At 35.4% G+C, this 22,558-nt stretch overlaps 3 protein-coding genes and 1 non-coding gene across 5 annotated transcripts; 2 read left to right on the top strand and 2 right to left on the bottom strand.

Annotated features, from left to right (window-relative positions):
- The first annotated feature begins 173 nt into the window (after nucleotides 1-173).
- Nucleotides 174-247, top strand: TRNAV-CAC (transfer RNA valine (anticodon CAC)). The gene has a single exon. It is a non-coding gene; the product is annotated as a tRNA-Val (tRNA).
- Nucleotides 248-1,634: 1,387 nt separating this feature from the next.
- LOC131618330 (voltage-dependent chloride channel 1, chloroplastic-like) lies at nucleotides 1,635-4,553 on the bottom strand. Its single transcript, XM_058889575.1, has 4 exons — nucleotides 3,756-4,553; nucleotides 2,745-2,912; nucleotides 2,321-2,527; nucleotides 1,635-2,146 (listed from the first exon to the last, which is right to left on the bottom strand). Exons 1-4 carry the CDS (start codon nucleotides 4,440-4,442, stop codon nucleotides 1,970-1,972), a joined length of 1,239 nt encoding a protein of 412 aa, XP_058745558.1. The 5' UTR covers nucleotides 4,443-4,553; the 3' UTR covers nucleotides 1,635-1,969.
- A 13,501-nt stretch (nucleotides 4,554-18,054) lies between these two features.
- Nucleotides 18,055-20,497, top strand: LOC131616641 (F-box/kelch-repeat protein SKIP4). Of its 2 annotated transcripts, none has more exons than XM_058888020.1 (3): nucleotides 18,055-18,194; nucleotides 19,012-19,523; nucleotides 19,809-20,497. In XM_058888020.1, exons 2-3 carry the CDS (start codon nucleotides 19,027-19,029, stop codon nucleotides 20,404-20,406), a joined length of 1,095 nt encoding a protein of 364 aa, XP_058744003.1. In that variant the 5' UTR covers nucleotides 18,055-18,194; nucleotides 19,012-19,026; the 3' UTR covers nucleotides 20,407-20,497. The 2 variants fall into 2 exon arrangements, with proteins under 2 accessions (XP_058744003.1, XP_058744004.1); XM_058888021.1 differs by lacking the exon at nucleotides 18,055-18,194 and adding an exon at nucleotides 18,201-18,411.
- On the bottom strand, nucleotides 20,478-22,246 carry LOC131616640 (exopolygalacturonase-like). Its single transcript, XM_058888019.1, has 4 exons — nucleotides 22,100-22,246; nucleotides 21,685-21,993; nucleotides 21,063-21,584; nucleotides 20,478-20,979 (listed from the first exon to the last, which is right to left on the bottom strand). Exons 1-4 carry the CDS (start codon nucleotides 22,223-22,225, stop codon nucleotides 20,749-20,751), a joined length of 1,188 nt encoding a protein of 395 aa, XP_058744002.1. The 5' UTR covers nucleotides 22,226-22,246; the 3' UTR covers nucleotides 20,478-20,748.
- Nucleotides 22,247-22,558: the final 312 nt, after the last annotated feature.

The raw sequence follows: 22,558 nt of genomic DNA, 5'->3' as shown, positions 1-22,558 counted from the left end.
TGTACAATATGTATCCCTTTTCTTTCATGTTAATATGATTTTTGAGTAAGAAAAAAAAAGTCTGAGTTTGTGATTTACTATTCACTATATTAATTAACAACTTAGTTCATTCTCGTTAAAACATCTATTAGTAGATATATTTCGAACACTCATCACAACACAACAAAACAAGCGTCTGGGTGGTGTAGTCGGTTATCACGCTAGTCTCACACACTAGAGGTCCCCGGTTCGAACCCGGGCTCAGACATTTTTTTCAGCTGATTTATTTTTATATGTTGGACAGCGTAGTGTGTGTGGTTAAGTAAAGCTTCAAGTTTTAAAAACATTGGGGATTATGATTAAACCGAAATCTTTAATTAAAGTAAAAGATTACAAGAAAGGAATTAATAATCATAATATTTTCTACTTTCATTGGATATTGCATATCGGTCTTCTTCTTTTTTTAATCAAATAAACATCATCTTTTTTATAAAATTAGCCGCTAATTTTTTTTCATTGATTCAATCCACTCTATCGCGTAATTTGATTATTTGGTCACTTCTGAATTTGTCACCAATTTTATTTTTAAATAATTTTGATATCTTTTATTGAGATTAATTAGTATCCACTTTTAATATAAAAAAGTTTTATATATCAATGCCTTATAATCATTTGGTATTTTATAGGTGATTAAAGAAAAATTACATTTATAAAAATTTAATAATCATGATTAACTGATCGTATAAAACATCTTTACATTATTAGTACATATTAATTAAATTGTTTTTATTTATGATAAAAAATGATGATATGTTTTTTTTATATGTTTTTGTTTTAATAATATAACCCAAGATTTTGTGACATGGAATAATTCAATTATATTAAAGAATAACATGTAATTAAAGATTTTAAAAAATTTACATAAAAAAATAAATTTAACCTATTTCTTCTTCTCAAGTCCATTTTTTTTCAATTTATTTCTTCCTTTTTTGTCATTATTCTTCTTTCTTTCTTTCTTTTTCTTTTAAATCTATTTGTTTCCAAATCAAAAATATTCTTTTTTTAAATTCCTTAATTCTCAAATAAAAAATATTATTTTCTTAAATCTCAAATTCTCAAATCTAAAAATTAAGATTCATCTGTTCTCCTCTTTTTCTATCATTCTCCGTAATGTGTTTTTCTCATTATTATTTAAATCATAAATTTATTTTAATTAAACAAAAGTAAATATCATAAATTAATAGAATCTCTATTAGTTTTCCACTAGTTAATGTGCTACTAACCTACACAAGACCTCCAAAAAACTAACCTACACAAGACCTCCAAAAAGTTAAGATGGCTCTGAGAGTTATGCGTCTTTCTCTCTAATCAAAGCTTTAAAACTGCGTGGAAATAAAACTTTGAGGGAAGGAGGAAATAGGAGGCAGAGGGTGGGAGAGAGAGAGAGAATGAAGGTGAATAAAGTGACAGTTTGTGACCATTAATCTAGAAAGTTGTTAACTAAAAAATCAAAAGATTTTAGATTACAACAGCTGCACCAGGTACAAATTGGTGTATAAAACTGAGGGGAGGAGGAAATAGGAGGGCAGAGGTAGGGTGGGAGAGAGGGAATGAAGGTGAATAAAGTGACAGTTTGTGACCATAAAGTTAGAATGTTACCTAAAAAATCAAAAGATTTTAGATTATAACAGCTGCACCAGGTACAAATTGGTGTATAGTACACGCAGATTTTATATTTACATGATTATGGCTTTATGATATATACAGACTCACTACATTAGCCTAATATACTCCTAAAGCACTATTGATGTATCTGAAGCAATTTCCTTAAGAAATTGTCAAGCTGGTGCAAGTGTAGTACAATTATCATCATGATTAATTACATGATATAACTCCAAACCACAGCTAATGTGGCTAAACAGATGCCACATACAGATCCACCTCATAAGCAAAAGTTGAAGAAGATATTCGCAGCAAAATTTTCTTCGATTCAGGAGTTAGGTCGGCCATTTGGTGAATGTTCTTTAGAGTGGTGCTTTTGCTTTGCAGCAAGGTGCACATTAATCACACTTTCCGTCGCAATTGCTTCTTGGATATCATTCTGGGCCTTTCGACAGAGATCATTAAGTGCAAGCATTGGAAATGGATCCTCGATAAGAACTCCAACCTACAAATATCATTTTCACATTTTTTTCGATTAGCTTTTGTCTTGCCAAAAATCAGAGTTGCATTTTAACAATCCATCTATCAATCACTTCTGTATGCATTCAGAATAGCAAATATGTTTTTACAATGAAAATTTGAGTCAATAGTTTGGACTGAGATAAGGTGAGGGACATACTTCTTCAATGCAGAACAAAGAGGCAGCGCTGATAAAGGTGGCAGGAACCACAATCCAGTGACAATCATCCCAGAGTATGATAGGTAGAGTCAGATGCCATAGGACAAGAAACCTCGAAGTCAAGCGAGTATATGATAACGGAATGGGGATACCCTTAAGCTGTTCACATAAGCCAATTCCTTCATGGAAATAAGTGATCTTTGATTCCTGTACCGCAATTTGGGAAAATATATTGCAAACAAATAATAAATTGCGTGAATTTTTATATCAAAAGATTTGTATCTAACATTTTTCACCTAATTACCAATGGAAACACATGTATTTACCCTTTAAGCAATCAAATTGTTATTTTCGAAAACAATGATATTAAAATTCAATATGTAGTTCTATACTATAATGCAACAATTTCAACAAATGTGCTTACCAGGATATTTCTTCTAGAATCCTCCAATTTTAGTAGCCGAATACTTTGCGATATAAACTCAATAACACAGCGAGGTCGATGATTCGATTTCATGATCAATGCTATATCATCTACCTCTAGCAAATGTTGAAGATCACTCTCAATGTCTGAACCATACAACACATAACACTGCATTCAAATTATTCAAATGATGAGTTTCATCCCTGAACTTCAACTACCAACCCAAAATAGTTACTCTAAACAACTCGGAACAAAACCTTACAATATAGACACCCTTCACTAATTAATTGGAAGAGAGAGAAAAAAAAAAGGAAACCCAACAAACATGTAACTAGTTTGACTAAAATGGCGATTCACCCATCTTCAACTACAACTACCAATCTAAAAATCTTACTCGAACCAACTCAAACAAAACCTTGCAATTGCAGACACCCTTCACTATATCATTGAGGAAAAAAGGGGAAACCTAACAAACATGAAACCCAGTCTCACCTTAAGTTACAATCCAAGAAGCATTGAACTATCTTCACCTCAAATAACTAACAATCTAACAATGCATAACCCAAATTGAATTAGCTTCTAGGTTACAGAGACTAAGTTTTTACTTTTTATTACACTTCTATGGTAAGCTACAACAACGACTAAGCCTTATTTCACTAAGTAGCGACTAAGCCTTATTTCACTAAGTAGCGTCGGCTACATGGATCAATTTTCGCCATAATGTTCTATCAAGGACCATGCTTCTATCCAAATCATTAATCTCGAGATCTTTCTTAATAACTTTTCTGATAGTCTTTCTAGGTCTTCCTCTTCCTCTAATTTTTTGTCTTTTCTCCATCTGGTCTATCATCCTTGTTACAGAATCTACGGGTCTTATCTCTACATACTCAAACCAACTAAGTCTAATTTACGCATCTTCTCCATTATAGACGCTACCTGACACTCTCTCAGATTAATATTTTCATGGTAAGCTAAGCAATAAAAAATAAGAAAGAGTACGGGAATGAGCACCTTGAGAACAAGAGGAAAAGCAATGATATAATTCAAAAGCCCATTCTTGAGCTCATACTCAGATTGAGTCCCAGTATCAACAACAGCCATAACAAGCCTCGCGAAATCATGAGCAGCCGCAATAACCGAAGTCCAAGCCTTCTTCCCTTCCACAAACCTACTATACGAAGCCTCCGTCCGAAAAACCAGCAACAGCGCAAGCGCGGGCGCGGTAAGCTGATACGGAAGCGAAGAAGCTCTAAACACCGGAAAAAACTCCGGCAACAACTGGAAGTACACGGCGGAGTTATACGTAGCAACAACCGCGGCGAAGGAGGTGAAGAACAGAACGGGAGGAACAAGAGAGAGAATGACACGTGACGAGAGACTAGAGAAAAAGTGACGCACGTGACGGAGGGAGGAACGGTGTTGAACCCAGTCTGTGTGGTTGTAAAGAGTTCGATTCTTCTGCATTCCGCGTTCTTGGGTTTGGTCGGCCCAGTCGGGGATTGTACGGAGGATTGAGATTAGGGTTTTGATTGGTGAGGGTGGTGAGGAGGAGCATGTTATTGTTAGGGTTTGGAGTTTGAAGGGTTTGGAAGATGAGTGAAGGGGAAGGAGGGTTAGTTGGTAGGGGCATTTTGGGGTGAATTGGGAAGTTAAGTTTGTTAGAGTTGTTGGTTTGAGTTGGTTATTGGGATGGTACATTGAGATCGAGAATAGGGAAAGATGAAGAAAGCATGAGAATGTTAATGTTAAAGGTGAAGAAGAGAGAGTGAGTTGGTTAAAAATTGGTTGGTGTGGTGGGTGAGTTACTATTTAAAAGATCTTACCAGATTTTTATTTTTTTTAGAGAAGATTTTAAAACACATGATAATTGCTTGTAGTGAACCATGTTTTTACACGTCTCGGATATCTATAATGAAAGAAAAAGATATTTTAGAAAAATACCAGATAGTAGCCGGTATGAGGAAACATAAAAAGGAAAATTTTCAAAAAGAGAATCTTAGAATACACTAATACAGTTTATTCTAGTTTCTCGTCTATGTTGACGGGTCAATTAAGTGTTAAATCAAAAATATATATGAAAGAAGAATTATTCTAGTTTCAAAATTATTTAATCATAATTCTTAGTAATTACTAACTTACTCAAACTATTTAATATGAACTGTCACTATTCGGTTTTTTTATGATGGAAATTAGATAATACATTATGTAGTTGAACACATTTAGAGGCGGCGTGATAGAGGGGATAATAGTATTTATAGTATTATTTATTAGTATTATTATTAGTATTGGGCTTTAATTGTAATTGGGCTTTTAGGTTTAATATCCATTTAGAGTAGTATATATTGTAGTCTCATAGAGACATTTGGAATCAATCAAGAAATCAAATGAATTTTATCTTTTTAATTAGTTTTTATTAGGATTTGGGTGTTTCATGCTCCTTGAAAAATTTCTCCAAACATAGAATCCACCAATATGCATCTTCTTCCCCATCAAATAATAATATCGTCATGACTTTAAGCGGAAGTGAGATCGAAAATGAAAGCACCAATTGATAGGAAGTTGTTCCTATCAAAACTAGGGTTTATAGAATAGGAAAGGAAAACACTAAAAGACTAGAGAAGACAAATAAAAACTAATTAAAAAGATAAAATTCATTTGATTTCTTGATTGATTCCAAATGTCTCTATGAGACTACAATATATACTACTCTAAATGGATATTAAACCTAAAAGCCCAATTACAATTAAAGCCCAATACTAATAATAATACTAATAAATAATACTATAAATACTATTATCCCCTCTATCATTAATGATAGAGGGGATAATAGTATTTATAGTATTATTTATTAGTATTATTATTAGTATTGGGCTTTAATTGTAATTGGGCTTTTAGGTTTAATATCCATTTAGAGTAGTATATATTGTAGTCTCATAGAGACATTTGGAATCAATCAAGAAATCAAATGAATTTTATCTTTTTAATTAGTTTTTATTTGTCTTCTCTAGTCTTTTAGTGTTTTCCTTTCCTATTCTATAAACCCTAGTTTTGATAGGAACAACTTCCTATCAATTGGTGCTTTCATTCTTGAACTTCAATCCTCCATGGCATATTGTTACTACAACCACCCATTTTCTCCTTCATGCACTCACTCACATTATTCCACTACAGCAACAATTTCTGCCCCACCATTCATAAACCCATTTCCTGCATATTATTATCCAACCTCATATCCTCCATTTTCAACCTTTATTCCTTACACCCCATACATCACATACCATCAACAAGAAGACATAGTTTCTGCTCCACCTCAAGAACTATCATCATCTCCAAATTTTCTTTCACAGCCAGAAACACTTCAACAGTTAGAAATTCTAAAACAATATATAACTGAGACTCATGAAATCTCAAACAGATCTAGAGAGGAGTTGAAAGAACAACTCCAAAATCTTTCTGATTCATTCAAAAAAACACATGAAAAATGGAAAGAGCAAAAAAAAGTAGCAGAAAATTTTGATTCCCTGAGATTTTCTCCGGCGACAATTCCTGCTTCTTCTCCGGCAGCATCTCCGGCAACAACTCCGGCGACTATTTCAGAATCTTTTTCTGCAAAATTTTCTTTGTTTTCTTCGACAAAAACAGACCCATCTTCTCCGGCGAAATTTCCGGCACCTTCTCCGGCAAAATTCCCGACACCTTCTCCGGCCAAATTTCCGGCGACATCCCCACCGGTTAAATTTCTGGCATCAGCTCCGGCTCCGTTCGCACCACAGAAGAAATCGGAGAGAGCATCAAAACGTTTTACAACCTTTGGGATTCTCATCTCTAACCCTCTTCAATCAGATTATATCCATGGTAAACATACTTTTCCCTTTGATTCCGGAGGAATATTCACTATTATAAGCAATAAAATTTTTAAAGTTATACACTTTGTTATAATAAGTGAATGGAGAAGAGAAAGGGGGAGGAGGAAAAAAAGAGTAAGAAAAGGGAAGGAAAAAAAAGAAGAAGAAGAAATGAATGGTGAAGAGAAAGAAGGAGAAGGAAAAAAAAGTGACGTTAAAAAAAAAGTTATTAATTGGTTAGACTCTCTCATGTGCCCTCACCAACATTTTGAATCATATAGAAAAACAGGTGGGTCGCGTGCCACTCTCTACAAATTTGTCTTTTTGTTGAAAATTGAAAGATAATGATGGACACGTGTTGCATTCTTAGAGGCATGATTGATGGTAGTTGTGACTATTCAATGGTTATGATGTTGTATGAAGTTTTATGTAATCCTGAAGTTGCTTTCTATGGATTGGTGTAGTGCTGATGAATTATATTGAAAAGGACAAGACCATGTCATCAAGAGTGGCTTACTACACACAAAAGGTTGTACAACCTTTGTGTCACGTCACCAACACCTTCCCATTTTCTTTCTAACATTTTTTTCATACAATCACCCATTAATTAAATGTTAGTAAATCCACCAAATTTCCTTCCAACTTATTCTCTCATCATAAACCAAACAAAATCCCCAAAGAATCAAAAGTGGACTTTTTTAGTACCATCAAGGAGACCAACACATTGAAGGACTCTATACAATTTTTAAGAGAGAAAAAAAAATTATTTAGTGTTATTTTAGAACCTTGAGGACAAGGTTCAAGTGAACCCGGCGGCAATGATAGAGGGGATAATAGTATTTATAGTATTATTTATTAGTATTATTATTAGTATTGGGCTTTAATTGTAATTGGGCTTTTAGGTTTAATATCCATTTAGAGTAGTATATATTGTAGTCTCATAGAGACATTTGGAATCAATCAAGAAATCAAATGAATTTTATCTTTTTAATTAGTTTTTATTTGTCTTCTCTAGTCTTTTAGTGTTTTCCTTTCCTATTCTATAAACCCTAGTTTTGATAGGAACAACTTCCTATCACGGCGTGGTCGAATTAATAAAAAGATGAAAGTTCTGCAAGAATTTATATCTCGATATAATAAGGTTAACTGTCTTTTGAGATTTCATATTCTTTATTTGTTGATGATACAAGGGATGGGATTTTAGATTTCGTTTCCTTCCTAATTTTTGTTTCTAATCTTTCTCTCATTCTTAATTCATAGTTTGACACAACATTTATGTTGAATGAGGCAATCGAGTACTTGGAGTCACTGCAGTTGCAAGTTCAGGTAGATTCCTCTATGTATTTGCTATCTTTACAAACAGTCATGCCACTATAGTAGCAAGTTTGTCATGTAGTTTCTTTTATGAAACAGAGAGTACAACTTATGCAGATGATGTCCATGGGATATGGAATGATACCTATGATATCCCTTGGAATCCAACAATATATGCCTCTAATTGGAATGGGAATCAACAAACGAGTAATGTCATTTCCCAACATGTTGCTTGGTTATACTTTGCCTGCAAATTTCAAACCAAGGTTCCCTATGCCTCCTTTCCATATGTCGCATGTTCCTACACCTGACTCATTCACAATGCCAACAACAAAACTGGCAAATAATAACATACCCTCCTCAGTTGGAACACATGATTCAAATCAGTCATGTATCTCAAACTTCATTGATCCTTATCAACAATACCTTAAATTCCACCAGATGCAATTTCAATTAATGCAAGTATTTTTGCCCACTAATGTTATTTTTGATTATGAATTATTTAATAATGTGGGAAATAACTTCTTACACATGAGATTCATTGGATATTCTGCCACCTGCAAAATATTATTTTACTATGTCACAACTTAATCATCATTTTGGAGATGTAATAACATGTTTTACTTTGCATTTGAAAAATGGATTTATCAAATTTTCATTGTAACTTTGTTTTTTCCAAAGAAAGATCAAAATGATGTAAACATTTATGAGTCAATTACCATGTGTAGAATCAGGCAATGAACCAACCAAACATCAGCAAGTCGAAAATCCTCCAATCAGGTAAATTATTGTATCTTGGTATTTTGTTGGATTTGGTTAGCTTAGGTATAAATAAAAGTATTTATTATTTTGGGTCTTAATGATTTTGATGCCTTACTGTGTTCTTGTGTTTTTTACTATCTCATTGAAGTCTTCTATTTTTTAAGACAAATCTACCTTCAATTCAAATTTATATTGTATTCCTCGTGTTAATGGAGGTATTTTTGTTGATCTGTCGAAGATTGAGGCTATATCTCAGTGGGAAGTTTCGAAATCTGTGTCTGAGATTAGAAGTTTTCTTGGTTTAGCAGGTTATTATCAAAAATTTATTGAAGGATTTTCCAAGTTAGCTTTGTCGTTGACGCAATTAACTAGGAAAGGTCAGGCTTTCATTTGGGATGCAAAATGTAAAGAGAGTTTTCGTGAACTTAAGAGAAAGTTAACGACAACTCCTGTTTTGATTTTGCCTAATCGGCAGAACCGTTTTTTGTGTATTGTGATACTTCATTGATGGGATTGGGAGGTGTGTTAATGCAGAATCAGCAAGTTGTGGCTTATGCTTCAAGACAACTCAAAGTGCATGATAGGAATTATCCGATGCATGACTTGGAGTTGGTTGTCGTTGTGTTTGTATTGAAACTTTGAAGGCATTATTTGTTTAGATCGAGATTCGAAGTGTTCAATGATCATAAGAGTTTGAAGTATCTCTTTGATAAAAAAGAGTTGAATATGAGGCAGAGAAGATGGTTAGAATTTCTAAAGGATTATGATTTTGGTTTGAATTACCATCCGGGTAAAGCAAATATGGTGGGTGATGCACATTGAGTAGGAAATCCTTGCATATGTCGATGTTAATGGTAAGAGAATCAGAAATGATTGAACAATTTCGAGATATGAGTTTGATTTGTGAAAGGACTTCTTCTGGAGTTAAGCTTGGTATATTGAGGCTTACTAGTGATATTCTTGATGAAATTCAGGAAGGTCAAAATTTTGATATGAGTTTGGTGGATCAGGTGACTTTGATCAATCAAGGTCGAGGAAGCGATTTTCGAATTGATGAAAATGGTATCATGAGATGTCGTGATAGAGTTAGTGTTCTAAATATAAAAGATATTGCAGAGTTTGTGTATTCCTGTTTGGCTTGTCAAAAGTCGAAGATTGAACATCAAAAGTTGTTGGGTTTGATGCAACCGTTATCCATTCTTGAATAGAAATGAGATAGTATCTCTATGGATTTTGTGTCTGGTTTACCCAGAACACCAAGTAATTTTAAGGCTATTTGGGTTATTATGGGAAGATTAACGAAATCTTCTCATTTCATCCCAATGAGAATGGATTATCCGTTGGAGAAGTTAGCAAAGTTGTACATTGAGAGGATTGTCAGTTTGCACGGTATTTCGTCTAGCATTGTGTCAGATAGAGAACCCAATGTTTACTTCGAGACTTTGGGGAAGCTTGCAAGAGGCTTTGGGCATGAAGTTGCGTTGGATTTCTACTTATCACCTACAAACAGATGGTCATACAGAGAGGGCGATTCAGTCACTTGAGGATCTTTTAAGAGCCTGTGTGTTGGAAAAGGAGGTTCTTGGGATAGCTAAGTGCCTTTGATTGAGTTTACTTATAACGACATTTTCCATTCGAGTATCGGAATAACATCGTTTGAAGCATTGTATGGTAGGAGGTGTAGGACACCATTGTGTTGGTATGATTCGGGAGAGAGTGTTATGATTGAACCTGAGACAGTCTAGTAGACTACCGATAAGATTAAGATGATTCGGAAGAAGATGAAGGCTTCTCAGAGTCGTCATGAGAGTTATCATGATCAGAGGAGGAAAGCACTTAAATTTTAAGAAGGAGATCATGTATTTCTTTGAGTTACTCCGGTAAATGGTGTTGGTCGAGTGTTGAAGTCGCGTAAGTTAACGTCGCGTTTTATTGGTCCTTGATTCGTTGTCGCGCACGGATAAAAGATGAGTATTTTGTAAAACAGTAGTTTAGAGGTAACGACAACCCGAATATCGTTCTCAGAAGGATTCTTGATTATTACTAACCAACAGTAAATCGATTTAGGGGGTTTGGTTTAAAATCGATTTAATAATAACAGAGTGAAAAAGTGATTAAAATAAGTGATTATGAAAATAAGTTAATATGTTGTTTCGGTTCCTACCTATCATCGATTACTATAACTTCACTGCCCTAAGGTTATTTCTATTCATATTCGATCACAAAATCAATCAACAAGCGAGAATGAAATTATAAGAATTATGTTTCTTTTTCACCGAATTAAGCAAACGGTTAAGAGATAAGCAAATTAACGAATTAAGCAAACGATAACACACAATAAAATTTAGGGAGCATAAATCAATCGAATCAAAAAAACTACTCTATGATAATTAGGATTAAGCAAACGAATAGCATAAAACAGGATTGATATGAATAGTAATTGAATTGTAAAATCTTATAACCTCAAGTATCGGAACCTGAATATAGCAGATCAACTCAAAGGAATTAGTTATCCATAGGAATTCGTACTCGAATAATTTTGTGAATAGTAAAACGTCAATGAACAGTACATCCAGACCTAGGTACTAGAGAAAAACCAATTCGGTTTACAACCCAACTGGGTCAAATACATAACCCAAGCCCATAACAAATGACCCAAAATGAAAATATAACTAAAGCTGCAACTTAAACGGAATTCTGGGAATTATGCACTCCAAATATGCCATTGACTCTAACATGAAAGTTGTAGCTCTTTCTCTTAGCTTTCCGGTGATTATCAGAACGCGTCGATCAGATTTCCGTAGCTCCAATTATGATCATTTTAGTGCAGACTGCTAATGCTGAAAATAAAGTGCGAAAATCAAATAAGTGCAAAAATAAATTGATTTATAAAAACACATTAAAATAGAAAAATAACCAAGGTAAAGTATGAAAATGCATAAGTATAAACATAGAGGAATGTGCATCAAAATGCACTGATAAGTCCTTATCAAATTTCGTAGAGAATAAGAGAGGTGGCCTATCAGATTACTTTGCTGCCGTCGCTTGCTAATCTCCATGATGTGTTTCACGTGTCTCAATTGAGAATATAGATTGCGGATTCGTTTCATATGGTCCAAGTAGATTATGTGCAGGTGAGGGATAACCTGACTGTGGAGGCATCGCCTATGCGGATAGAGGATCGGGAGTTGAAGCAGCTTCAAGGTAAAGAGATCGCTTTGGTTAAGGTAATTTGGGGAGGAACAGTGGGTGGAAATGTGACTTGGGAGTTCGAGAGCCAGATGAAGGAGTCTTATCCTAATCTGTTCGTTTGAGGTAATTTTCGAGGATAAAAGTATCTTAAGCGGGGGAGAGTTGTGACACCCCAATTTTAGTAATTATTTATACATTTTATATTAATTAATTGTTTTATTTTTGTGAGTAATTGGTTTTATTTAAATTATTTGATAGGTGTGCTTTGTGATGGGTTAGTCGAGTTAAGTATGTCGAAACTGTAGAATTATAATTAGTAATAATGTCGGTTTATGATGAAATTATTTTATTAAGTGAGAATTGTAGAAAATAGTAGAATAATAAGTAATTGGGCCTAATGATGAAATGTGAAGGGTAGATGTGGGGTGTGTTAGTAAGCCCAGTAGTGATTACTAGAGTTAGTGTATTGTTAAGGGTTTAATAAAAAGAGGAAAATAGAAGTTAGTAAGAGAATAAGGAGAAAAAATGCTAAAGTAGAGAAAAAGACAAAAGGAGAAAGAGGAGGACAAAAAGGAGAAAGAGGAGAAGATAATCCTAAAGAGAGAGTTCGAAAGAGTTCATCAACAAACAAGATAAGGGTGGGTGTTTTACATTGTTATGGGAATTGCATGGTGATGTATGATAGGTAGATTCATGTTTAGGATGAAATCCCTACATTTCCATAGTTTTGAAATTGTTAGGTTTTGATGAGAAATAATTGAATATGATGAGTAATTGTGTTATGATGTTTCTATTTGAAAATACATGTTAGATATAGGTTATAATGCCTTAAATCGTAGAAATTTGGGTGTTAAAATGTGTTTTTGGATGGAGGAATTGCACATAGAGAATGTTGTCTGCGCAAGAAATTTTTGTCGTTTTAGGTGATCCCACTAAGCCGCCTTGGGTGGCTAAGCGAGCTCGCGAAAACAACATTTTTATATATTTTCGAAAATTTATAACTTCCAAACCGTAAGTCTGTTTTGAGTATCGTTCGAAGGGTTATAAAGCTAGCGCGATAATATTTTCAATAAAAATAGTTTTGTTGACAGTAGGTGATTTAATCATTGTGTGGTTGTGTAAAATGACATGTATATGTGTTATGCATATTGGTTATTGATGTTGGATTATAAAGATGTTTTGTACATTGTTTACTATGTGTTGTGAAGATGTTTTGGTGCAGGGATACTATAAATTTGAATTGTATGTGAATAATTCACGAGTATGTGTATGTATGTGTAAATGTGTGGTAATTCAAGTGTGATGAATTATTGAAGATATGCATGAATGTTAAGATTAGAGAATGGTCTTAAATGCATATGGTTGTTGTAATTGCACATGCATCATTTGGTCAAGAGGCGATGTTCGTTAGTTCTGTGGGAGCTAGTGACTTGTCCCAAACCTAGAGTGGGGTTTGAAAGCTTAGGGGACAGACTTTTTGTTGTGTTATTGGTCTAGGGGACGGACCCAATTTAAATGTAAAAACCGAATAAAGTAAGAAGTGATTGGTACCACATGCGTGAGTACTGCATTGAGTCACATTGTGGTTATGTGAAAGTATGGAATTATGTGGAAATGATGTATTTTGTGAAAATATAAATTGTGGGTATATTCTTGAAAATAGTATTATAATTAAGTGATGCTATATATGTGAAACATATGAAGTGTGGTGAATTCTTAATAGTGTATGTATGTTAATCATTATATGTTATTATATAATTTATATAATGATGTGAATTCTCACCCTTTTGTTGGAATGGTGTTTTATATTGGCAATGCTCAGGTACCGAAGATTATAGTTGATTCTAGTTTGCTTGGAGCTGGAGAAGCTACCTTTATTTATTTTTGCATTTTGGATTTTGAGTCATGCTCTGGTCATGTCATATTTGGGAACATTTTGATTCATGTTATGAAGGATACTTTGTATTCTTTTTCTATTTTGTTAATCCTAAAGAGATTATGTTATGTTTGGCTTTTATGCCTAAGTTTTCAAATAAAGTGAATTTATTATGAGACAATAATTGTGTTTGTTCGATTGAATGTGATTCCGATGCGAAAGTGCATATGTTGAAGTTTATGAAAAAACGTGAATTATAGACAAGTGTTATTGAGCATGATACGTGTTAGTGGTTTTTTGAATTATGTGTGACACCCTTGAATTGATATGCATGATATATTACTCTAATTTAAGTCATATTTTCTGCGGGATTTAGATAAGTGTTACAACGCCACCGATCTTACTGGGATCAGAAAGTTGTGGTGTGGCCGGTAGACATCGTGGACTTGATGCAATCAACGGGGGAGGGGTGTACCTGCATACACTCCTATGCTAAAGTAAGTATCGGTCGTAGAGATACAAAGTTTAGAGTTAGAAAAGTGAATACATGACCCTCCTGCAGAGGAGGGTATGTATAGTGAGCCTCAGTGCAAGACCAATGTTCTCCATTAAGGGCTAAATGTCCAAGCCCATAATGAATGGATGCCAGAATTTCCACGTGCATGTGGGGTGAGCAACACGTGCTCACCATCCTGGGTCAACTGCTCTGCGATCTCCGAAGGCGTGGGCAGAGTTGCCTGTTACGGGAGACGAAACTGTCTTACTAGCCGCGCAAGATGTGGGAGACAGTTGATGGTGTGTCCTCAGAAGAGAAGTACGTGGAAAATGTGCTCTGCTCGATGGTGGGATTGCTTTTCATGAAATAAAAATTAAGTCAAGCCAATTAAAAAAAATTGGTTCGGTTCAAACAAATTAATATTTTTAAATATTTAAAAACTAAATTTATAAAAATGTATAAAGTTAGTTTGTATTATTTTAAATACTATATATTTTGAGAAACTTTAACCCCATCCCTTGAGTGTCTTATGCACCATATGCGTTGCCAAAAATATCCCCCTGCTTTCGTAGATGTATCTCCAGCAGCACTTTTTTTTTTATTTCAAAGTTCATTTGTTCCGCAGGTGCATCTACGGAAGACTTGCAGCGATGCATTTATGGAAGCATTTGATCTTATATTACCGCCAGACTCTTCTCCTCCCTCATTATTCACTTCTCATTTTCTTCACGCTCTCAAACTCTCTCAACCTCAAAAATAAAATCCACCAAAGTTGTTTTTTCTCTCGAGTTCGCTCTAAACTTTTGTGCATCAACGATCAACACATTCCAACAACTTTAAAACTCAATTTAATCGGTAAGTTTTTGAGATTTCGAGTTATTTTAGAGTATTTCCCGTAATAGAGTTGGAAAACACTTTTAGGTGTATAAATCATTAGTTAGTTTTAGAAACATAGTTTAGAGACAATGTAGCCACCAAAATGGAGTTTTTTTAGTGACTGGAACAGGAACAAACGCCATTGTTGTGTTTTTGGAGTTTTAGAATATTCTGTAGGTGCATATACGAAACAAATGAAACGTTAGGTAGTTCCGTAGATGCACCTACATAACTATCCTAGTTTTTTTGAAATGATGAGTGCTTCCGTAGCTACATCGACGAAATATTTTCATATTTGCACCTACAGAGATAAATTTGTTTTTCTTTTTATTTTTATAACTAAATTGTATTTAACTCGATTTTATTTGTAAAACAATACAGACATTATGGCCAACCAGTTAGACAGACTTATACGTGGGAGGGTTGCACAACATGCCTCTGTGCGACGTGCACGAATGTAGGTAGTGTCCAGGTGACAGATGGATCCACCGTTCCATCAGATGTACCAGATACATCCATTCTAGTAGATGTACCTGGTACATCAGTTCCAGTAGATGTACCTGATACACCTGTTCCAGCAGAGGGGCATTTCATATCTACCACTTCATCTCAGAGGGCGAGGGATGATGGTGAGGGTTCCTCACAGATGCCCTCCGCCCGCAGACGTTGTCGGGTCACTTTTTCTACTCCTATGCCACCTTTGACCGATGCTGGATCTCCCGTGCCACCTCCTGATGGTATTGACCCGTTGCACGAGGAGGAGGATGTGCATGAGACACCCGTGGGCTACTCAGGGGGTCCTTATGATTTATCCCTGTTGACAGGGTATGTAGATCATACAGCTAGACATGTCTGAGATAGAGAGGTAAAATTTCTTAGACTTATTATTTTTTTCCTTAGTGAAAATTTATTATTCTAACATTGATAATTATTAACAGTGTTTTCTTTGGAAAATTTCAGGATATGGATCCCCAAAAGTTCTACAACCACGACTGGAAGATTGCCTCTCTCATGGAGCCTATCGAGCAGTGGTTCCATGATGTCCTCACAGCTTCTGGGCTGAAGGACCTCTGTCAGAATGGTTACTCCACCATACATAATGGGATGCTGATGGCTTTTGCGGAGAGGTGGCACCCAGAGACGTCGTCATTCCATCTACCTCATGGTGAGATTATCATCACTCTTGACGACACCGCATGCCTCCTGAATATACATATTAGGGGTACTCTCCTTGGTCACAATAGGATGACGAAGGAGGAAGCGAGGGAGATTCTGATCGAGGAGCTCCGGGCTGATCCTGAAGACGCGCTTGAGGAGGTGGAGAGGACTCGCGCCGTGCACGTGAGGTTTTCCTTCTTGACGCGCCAGTACGAGGCCGAGCTCCTTGCGGCACAACAGGCTGCTGGTGACCCAGTAGAGGTGGAGATACACAAACAGCAAGTGCTGAGATGTTACTTCCTATTTTTATTAGGCACTCAGCAGTTTGTGGACACGAGCTCCTCGTACACATACGTCGTTTACCTGAAGTACTTATCGATATCGCACGTATCAATGCGTACAAGTGGGGAGCGGCTACACTGGCGTACAACTACCATAGACTCGGAGAGGGATGCCTGTGGAAGGCAATGACTGTGGCTGACAGTTGTTCCCTCTTAGTTGTAACAATCTTATATCATTGTGATAGTGTTCGATCCCCGTGTTTTTTTCAGGGTTGGATATTACGGCACTTCCCCCCTGATCATTGGTTGGGGAGAGGTGTTTGGCTACACTAAGACCATGCCGCGTGCTAGTGCTTTCATCCCCCTCAGAGGGAACCAGGTGTCAGATCCTTACATAGAGTCTCTTGACCGCATGGCTGCATAGGACATCCGATACGAGTGCTATGCTGCTCACCGTGAGACGGTTGCGTGAGATGATGTTGCCCTATATTCCAATTCGACCATAATTGTTCGTTATCTTCTGGAGCGTGTCATGCGGCAGTTTGCCTATTTTCAAACGATACTTCACCACCCTTTCGTTTTCGCTCTTATCATCATTATCCGTCGACAGATAGATGAGGTCTTTGCAGACTTTGAGCATCACAAGGTTCCTGGTGAGACTCGGGCGACCAGATCAAAGAGAGACTGGAGTTGCGCCAGTGGGTACATCACTTGGTACTTCACGGTGTCACATTCATACATGTTCCTCGCTGCAACAGGATCACCACCCAGACCAACCCATGAGGAGATATTGCAGACTCATAAGTCTCAGTTGGACCACATTGACGATGTTCTTCCTCGTTGTCTTGAGATATCTGACATGGCGCGGCCAGACATTGTTGATGGTTTCTTCCTTGAGGGGTCTGATCTCAGGCGTATACTGGATGATATCATTAAGGTGACAAATGAGGCATTTTTGTACCGTTAACATCGTGCCAGGACAAGTGAGACACTTGACGGTAGAGGCAGAGTAGCCAGCAGACGACGTGGTGGACGCAGAGGCGGGGCCAAATGTAGAGGAGTGGAGGAAGATGTTGTCCGACACGCACAATAGTGATACCAGTGATTTTATTGATGTTTGTATTTCGACTACATTCATGTACTTTATTTTGATTATGTATTTGACATTATTTGGATGATTTATACGTTATATTCTTTTGGTGTACTATATTCCATTGCCTTTAAATTGCATTACTTTGATGTACTATAATTTGATCTTTTATTTTGTTAAAAATATTGGAGTTTAGGAGTGAAATGTAATTGATTTGAACATAAAACAGAAGGTTCCGTAGGTACATCTACAAAACATTCTGTTTTTAACACGTTTCGTAGATACATTTAGGGAAGATTCACTAAACTGAGTAATATGAATTTCCTCAACGTTCACTATGTTTTTAATGCTTTCATAAATGTACATACGGGCAAACCAAATTTTATTAAAAAAATATTTTCGAATGTGTATCTACGAAAACAGAAGACATAATTGAATTTAAATTTCGGGTCATATGGATAAAAGTATGATGGAATGTAATGAAAATATAGACGAAATTTATGGTTTTTCTCTTCTTTTTTGCAACGCGCTTTTTAGACGAAATCCCTAATTCCGTGCTGGTGAGTTTTCCCTCTTCTCTTTTTCCCTTCCACTATTTCCTCGATTGTTCATCATTTACTTGCAATTCATAAACTTTCGCAATCGCAAAATGAAATCTTAGTGCCCTTTTAGAGTTGGATCTGAAATTGCAACTCTTGCTTCCAACTACAGAAAATCAAATTGGGGAAAACTGTCAAAACCTAGGTTTAGCAAAATTAAACGCACTGCATTTTTTGGGTGGGTTTAAAAATTGAATCTTTGTGAAAAAATTTGTACTTGAAATAATTAAGCATCTGATTTTATAGTTTATTGCTTTTATATAGCTTAGTTTTTTATTTTGGCATCTGAACGCGTAGAATTGATTTTGACATGTTTGGTTGCTCTATATTAGAGTTGATTATGCTTTCCAGAATTGATTCAACTTGAAGCTAGAATTTGTAGCTTTTGAGTCTAAACGTGATTTCTACTGTTCAACTCACATTTACAAGAATTTATCAAAAAATAAATCATTTTACCTTCAACTCACTTTTATCGAGAATCAATTTTACTGAATCAATTCACTCGGAATCAATTTTTTTCATGGTAAAACCAAACATATGCAAGTCATATGATTATGCCATGTCATTGTAAAAATATCAAGCCATAAAGATGTATGAACCCTATCACACAAATGTGATAAATCTTGATCTTGTTTTTGTCTTGGCATTCACCCAGATTTAGTTTGGGAACATAATGGCGAGATGCTTTACATACATTGTACACAAATTAATTGTAAATACAATTGAAATGATGGTTTGTTGTCAGCTCTAGTGACATGTTTTTTTGTTTTGTTTTCAGGCTCTCTAAATTATTATGAAGCTTTTAGATAATGAGGAAGCATCATCATCAAAGAATGTTGATGAAGTAAAAGTCGCTATTAATACTCCACTTATTTGTGGCCTTCCGGATGATATTTCTCTATTGTGCTTGGCAAGAGTTCCTAGAACATATCATTCAGTTCTGAGGGCTGTTTCAAAGAGATGGAGGGACTTAGTTTCTAGCAAAGAGTGGCTTCATTATCGTAGAAAGCACAAACTTGACGAGACATGGATCTATGCTTTGTGCAGGGACAAATTGGATCATGTATGCTGTTATGTTTTGGATCCAACCTCGTCAAGAAAATCTTGGAAGCTCATTCATGGGCTTCCGCCTCACATCGTGAGAAGGAAGGGTATGGGTTTTGAAGCTTTGGGAAATAAGCTTTTCTTATTGGGTGGTTGTGGCTGGTCTGAAGATGCTACTGACGAGGTTTATGCATACAATGCTTCCTCGAACTCTTGGGTTCAAGCTGCTTCTTTGTCAACTGCTAGGTAAATGTCCTCTAGTCTCTCCCTTTGGGAAGTTATGTTAGTAACTGTTGGAAGAAATGCGAGAAATAGATTGGCAATATCAATCTGCTAGGAATTTTCGGAGTTCTAGGAACTTTTTATGCCAAAAACAAAGCCACAAACAAAGTACTATACATGGATTTTTTTTATAATATCGATCTGCAAGTTTTTATTTTTGTTGATTTTCACGAATTAAAGGTTGAAATTGCATGGTATGTTCCGATTGTAATGTAAGAATCACCAGTTTCCTTCACAAAAAACTTTCAGGTGCTACTTTGCTTGTGAAGTTATGGACGAAAAACTATATGCTATTGGTGGCATAGGTTCAAATTCAAGTGATCCTCATTCATGGGATACTTTTGATCCTCGCATCAATGGTTGGTCATCTCACAGAGATCCAAATATCATTCCCGAAATTGAAGATTCAATAGTTATGGACGGAAAAATATACATCCGATGTGGCAAATCTCCTGTGACACCTCACGTGTATGCTGTTGTATACGAACCATCAAGTGGCACATGGCAGCATGCAGAAGCTGACATGGTTTCAGGATGGAGAGGTCCTGCGGTTGTTGTGGACGGAATCCTTTTCGTTTTGGATCAAAGTTCAGGTACCAGGCTAATGATGTGGCATAAACAGACACGCGAGTGGATACCGGTTGGTAAGTTGTCACCACTGCGTACAAGACCACCATGCCAACTTGTTGCAGTTGGTAAAAGCATTTATATAATCGGAAAAGAGCTTAGCACTGTGGTTGTTGATGTTGGCGATATTGAAAATACGGGAAGGTTGATGGTGGGTTCTTCTATACCTAAATTAGTCTCTGATTACAATGTAATTAGTTGTAAATGCTTGTCAATCTGATCACAATTAAAGTGTATTTTGTATAATGATAGTATTAAGATTCTTCTATGCTTGTCAATATGAAGATTAAAGAATGTATTGTATTATTTCATTTCATTTTTTCTTACACCAATTCCTCTGACAAAAATTGAATAATACATAACAAACTATTCTTGCTGCAAAAGGGTTTCTTACCACAAACACAAACAATGATACACATTTGTTGCATCTCTTAACATCTAATTCTTAGTTGATGCAACATTATTCTTAATATTACACCAATATGTACTTGAGTAATCCTCTCATTAATACAGAGATTTCATCTCCATCTCTGTATCAATGAGCATATAGAAATCGAGAAAACTATATGCAAGCACGGGGGCTCTGGATGCCAGAAGAAGCACCATTAACATTTAGACACTCATTGTTTAGTTTCTTACCCTTACCACTAGGCCACAAATTAATAGTATCCATTGTAATGTTTTGGCATGGTTTGTTTGGACTGCACTGCAAACTTGCTGCAACATCTGAATTTCCACTTCCTCTAATAAACTTGTAACTCACATTGCTTATTTGCACACTTGAAACCCCTCCCTACACAAATTTTTTAGCAGAGATTAAATTTAGTCAAAAGATATCTATAGAGATCTCAAAAAGTGTGGATTAGGAGTGCAAACCTTTGGACGGCATGGATGACTTGGACAATAATTTTGATCAATGACAATGGGCTTTTGCACATTCTCCATCACAATATCTTCATAATGAACATTAGAAACATGCATGGTTTTCTGCAACACAGCAGTCCATGTTTTGATTCTAACACCATTATCTGTGCCACTAAATGTACAATTTTTCACAACTATATCATCAACATCATCTTCGCCGTTATTCTTTCCAAGACTTCCGATACTAATTCCATGGCCAGGTCCACAAAAAACATCTGAAATCCGAACCCTTTTAGTACCAAATAACATAGCAATGCAATCATCTCCCGTTCCAATGTTCACGCTCGAGATCGTTACTCCCGTCGACTTCGCGATTTTGATACCGTCCGTGTTCGGACTATCGTCAGGAGCCATTAATTTCAATTTTGTCATCAATATGTTCTTACATTCAAACAATACAAAATGGTTTTGTTTGGTGTTAATCGAACGCATGTGATGGATATAACCATTCGTGACGAACTGAAATGCCATCGTCTAGTAAACAAATTCACAAAACATATAAACCGTTAACATCACCAATCACCAGTATTGTCAGTGCATATGAATTAAATCTATATAAATATAAAAAACTTACGGTCGGAAGTGTTCGACAATTCTGATTCTTCCCACAATCATTTTTGGCCCAAGCAAAAGCTCCTTGACCATCCAATGTACCACCTCCACCAACATTCAATTTGTTAATATATCTAAAACTTATCCAAGTATCAGTCCTAAACAAATATATATCACTTGGAGCTTTCAATGTTCCTTCAATTTGAAAGTTCATCCAAGCATTGCATGGACCACTAAATATAACTTCATGAAGCATATATGATCCTTGTGGAACCAAAATTGTTGATTTTCCTCTCCATTTACATGCATCATTCCAAGCTTTCAAAAATGCCTAACTCATCAAAATCAAACTTGTAAGAAAAAAATTAAGAGAAGAAATTACTAATTAATGAATATTATTAATTAATAATTAATAATAATAAATAATAATTAATTACCACACTGTTATCAGTTCTATCATCAGCACGAGCACCATAATTCATCACATTGAAAATTTTGTATTCAACTTTTGCTTCTGCAATACAAACTAGTAAGCAAAACACAAACAAAAAATTTGTGTTCATTTTTATTTTTTTTTTATCACAAAGCTTTCTAGTTTGGTTTTGGATTTTTGAGAATAGTGTACTAGGTTTATATAATCTTAGGAAATCAAATGTATTCAATGTTAGTAATTTGCATATCGTTTCTTTTTTTTTATTTATTTGATAATAACCAAGATGAGTATTAGCGTGATCTTAGGTAAGAAATATTTAACGTTATTCTTGAGGCAAAATATTAATGTTTTTTGTCATTATTATTATGGGAAACACAAACAATATCCATATATCAATAAAGTTAATATGTTTTCCATAAATATTATTCAAAGAAGAATCATATAATATAATGAAAATTACTAT

This window comes from Vicia villosa, linkage group LG7 (genome assembly GCF_029867415.1).
Source record: "Vicia villosa cultivar HV-30 ecotype Madison, WI linkage group LG7, Vvil1.0, whole genome shotgun sequence".
NCBI classification, from domain to species: Eukaryota; Viridiplantae; Streptophyta; class Magnoliopsida; order Fabales; family Fabaceae; genus Vicia; species Vicia villosa.
Note: the sequence above shows the minus strand (reverse complement) of the source record. Positions and strands in the feature narration are given on the sequence as shown.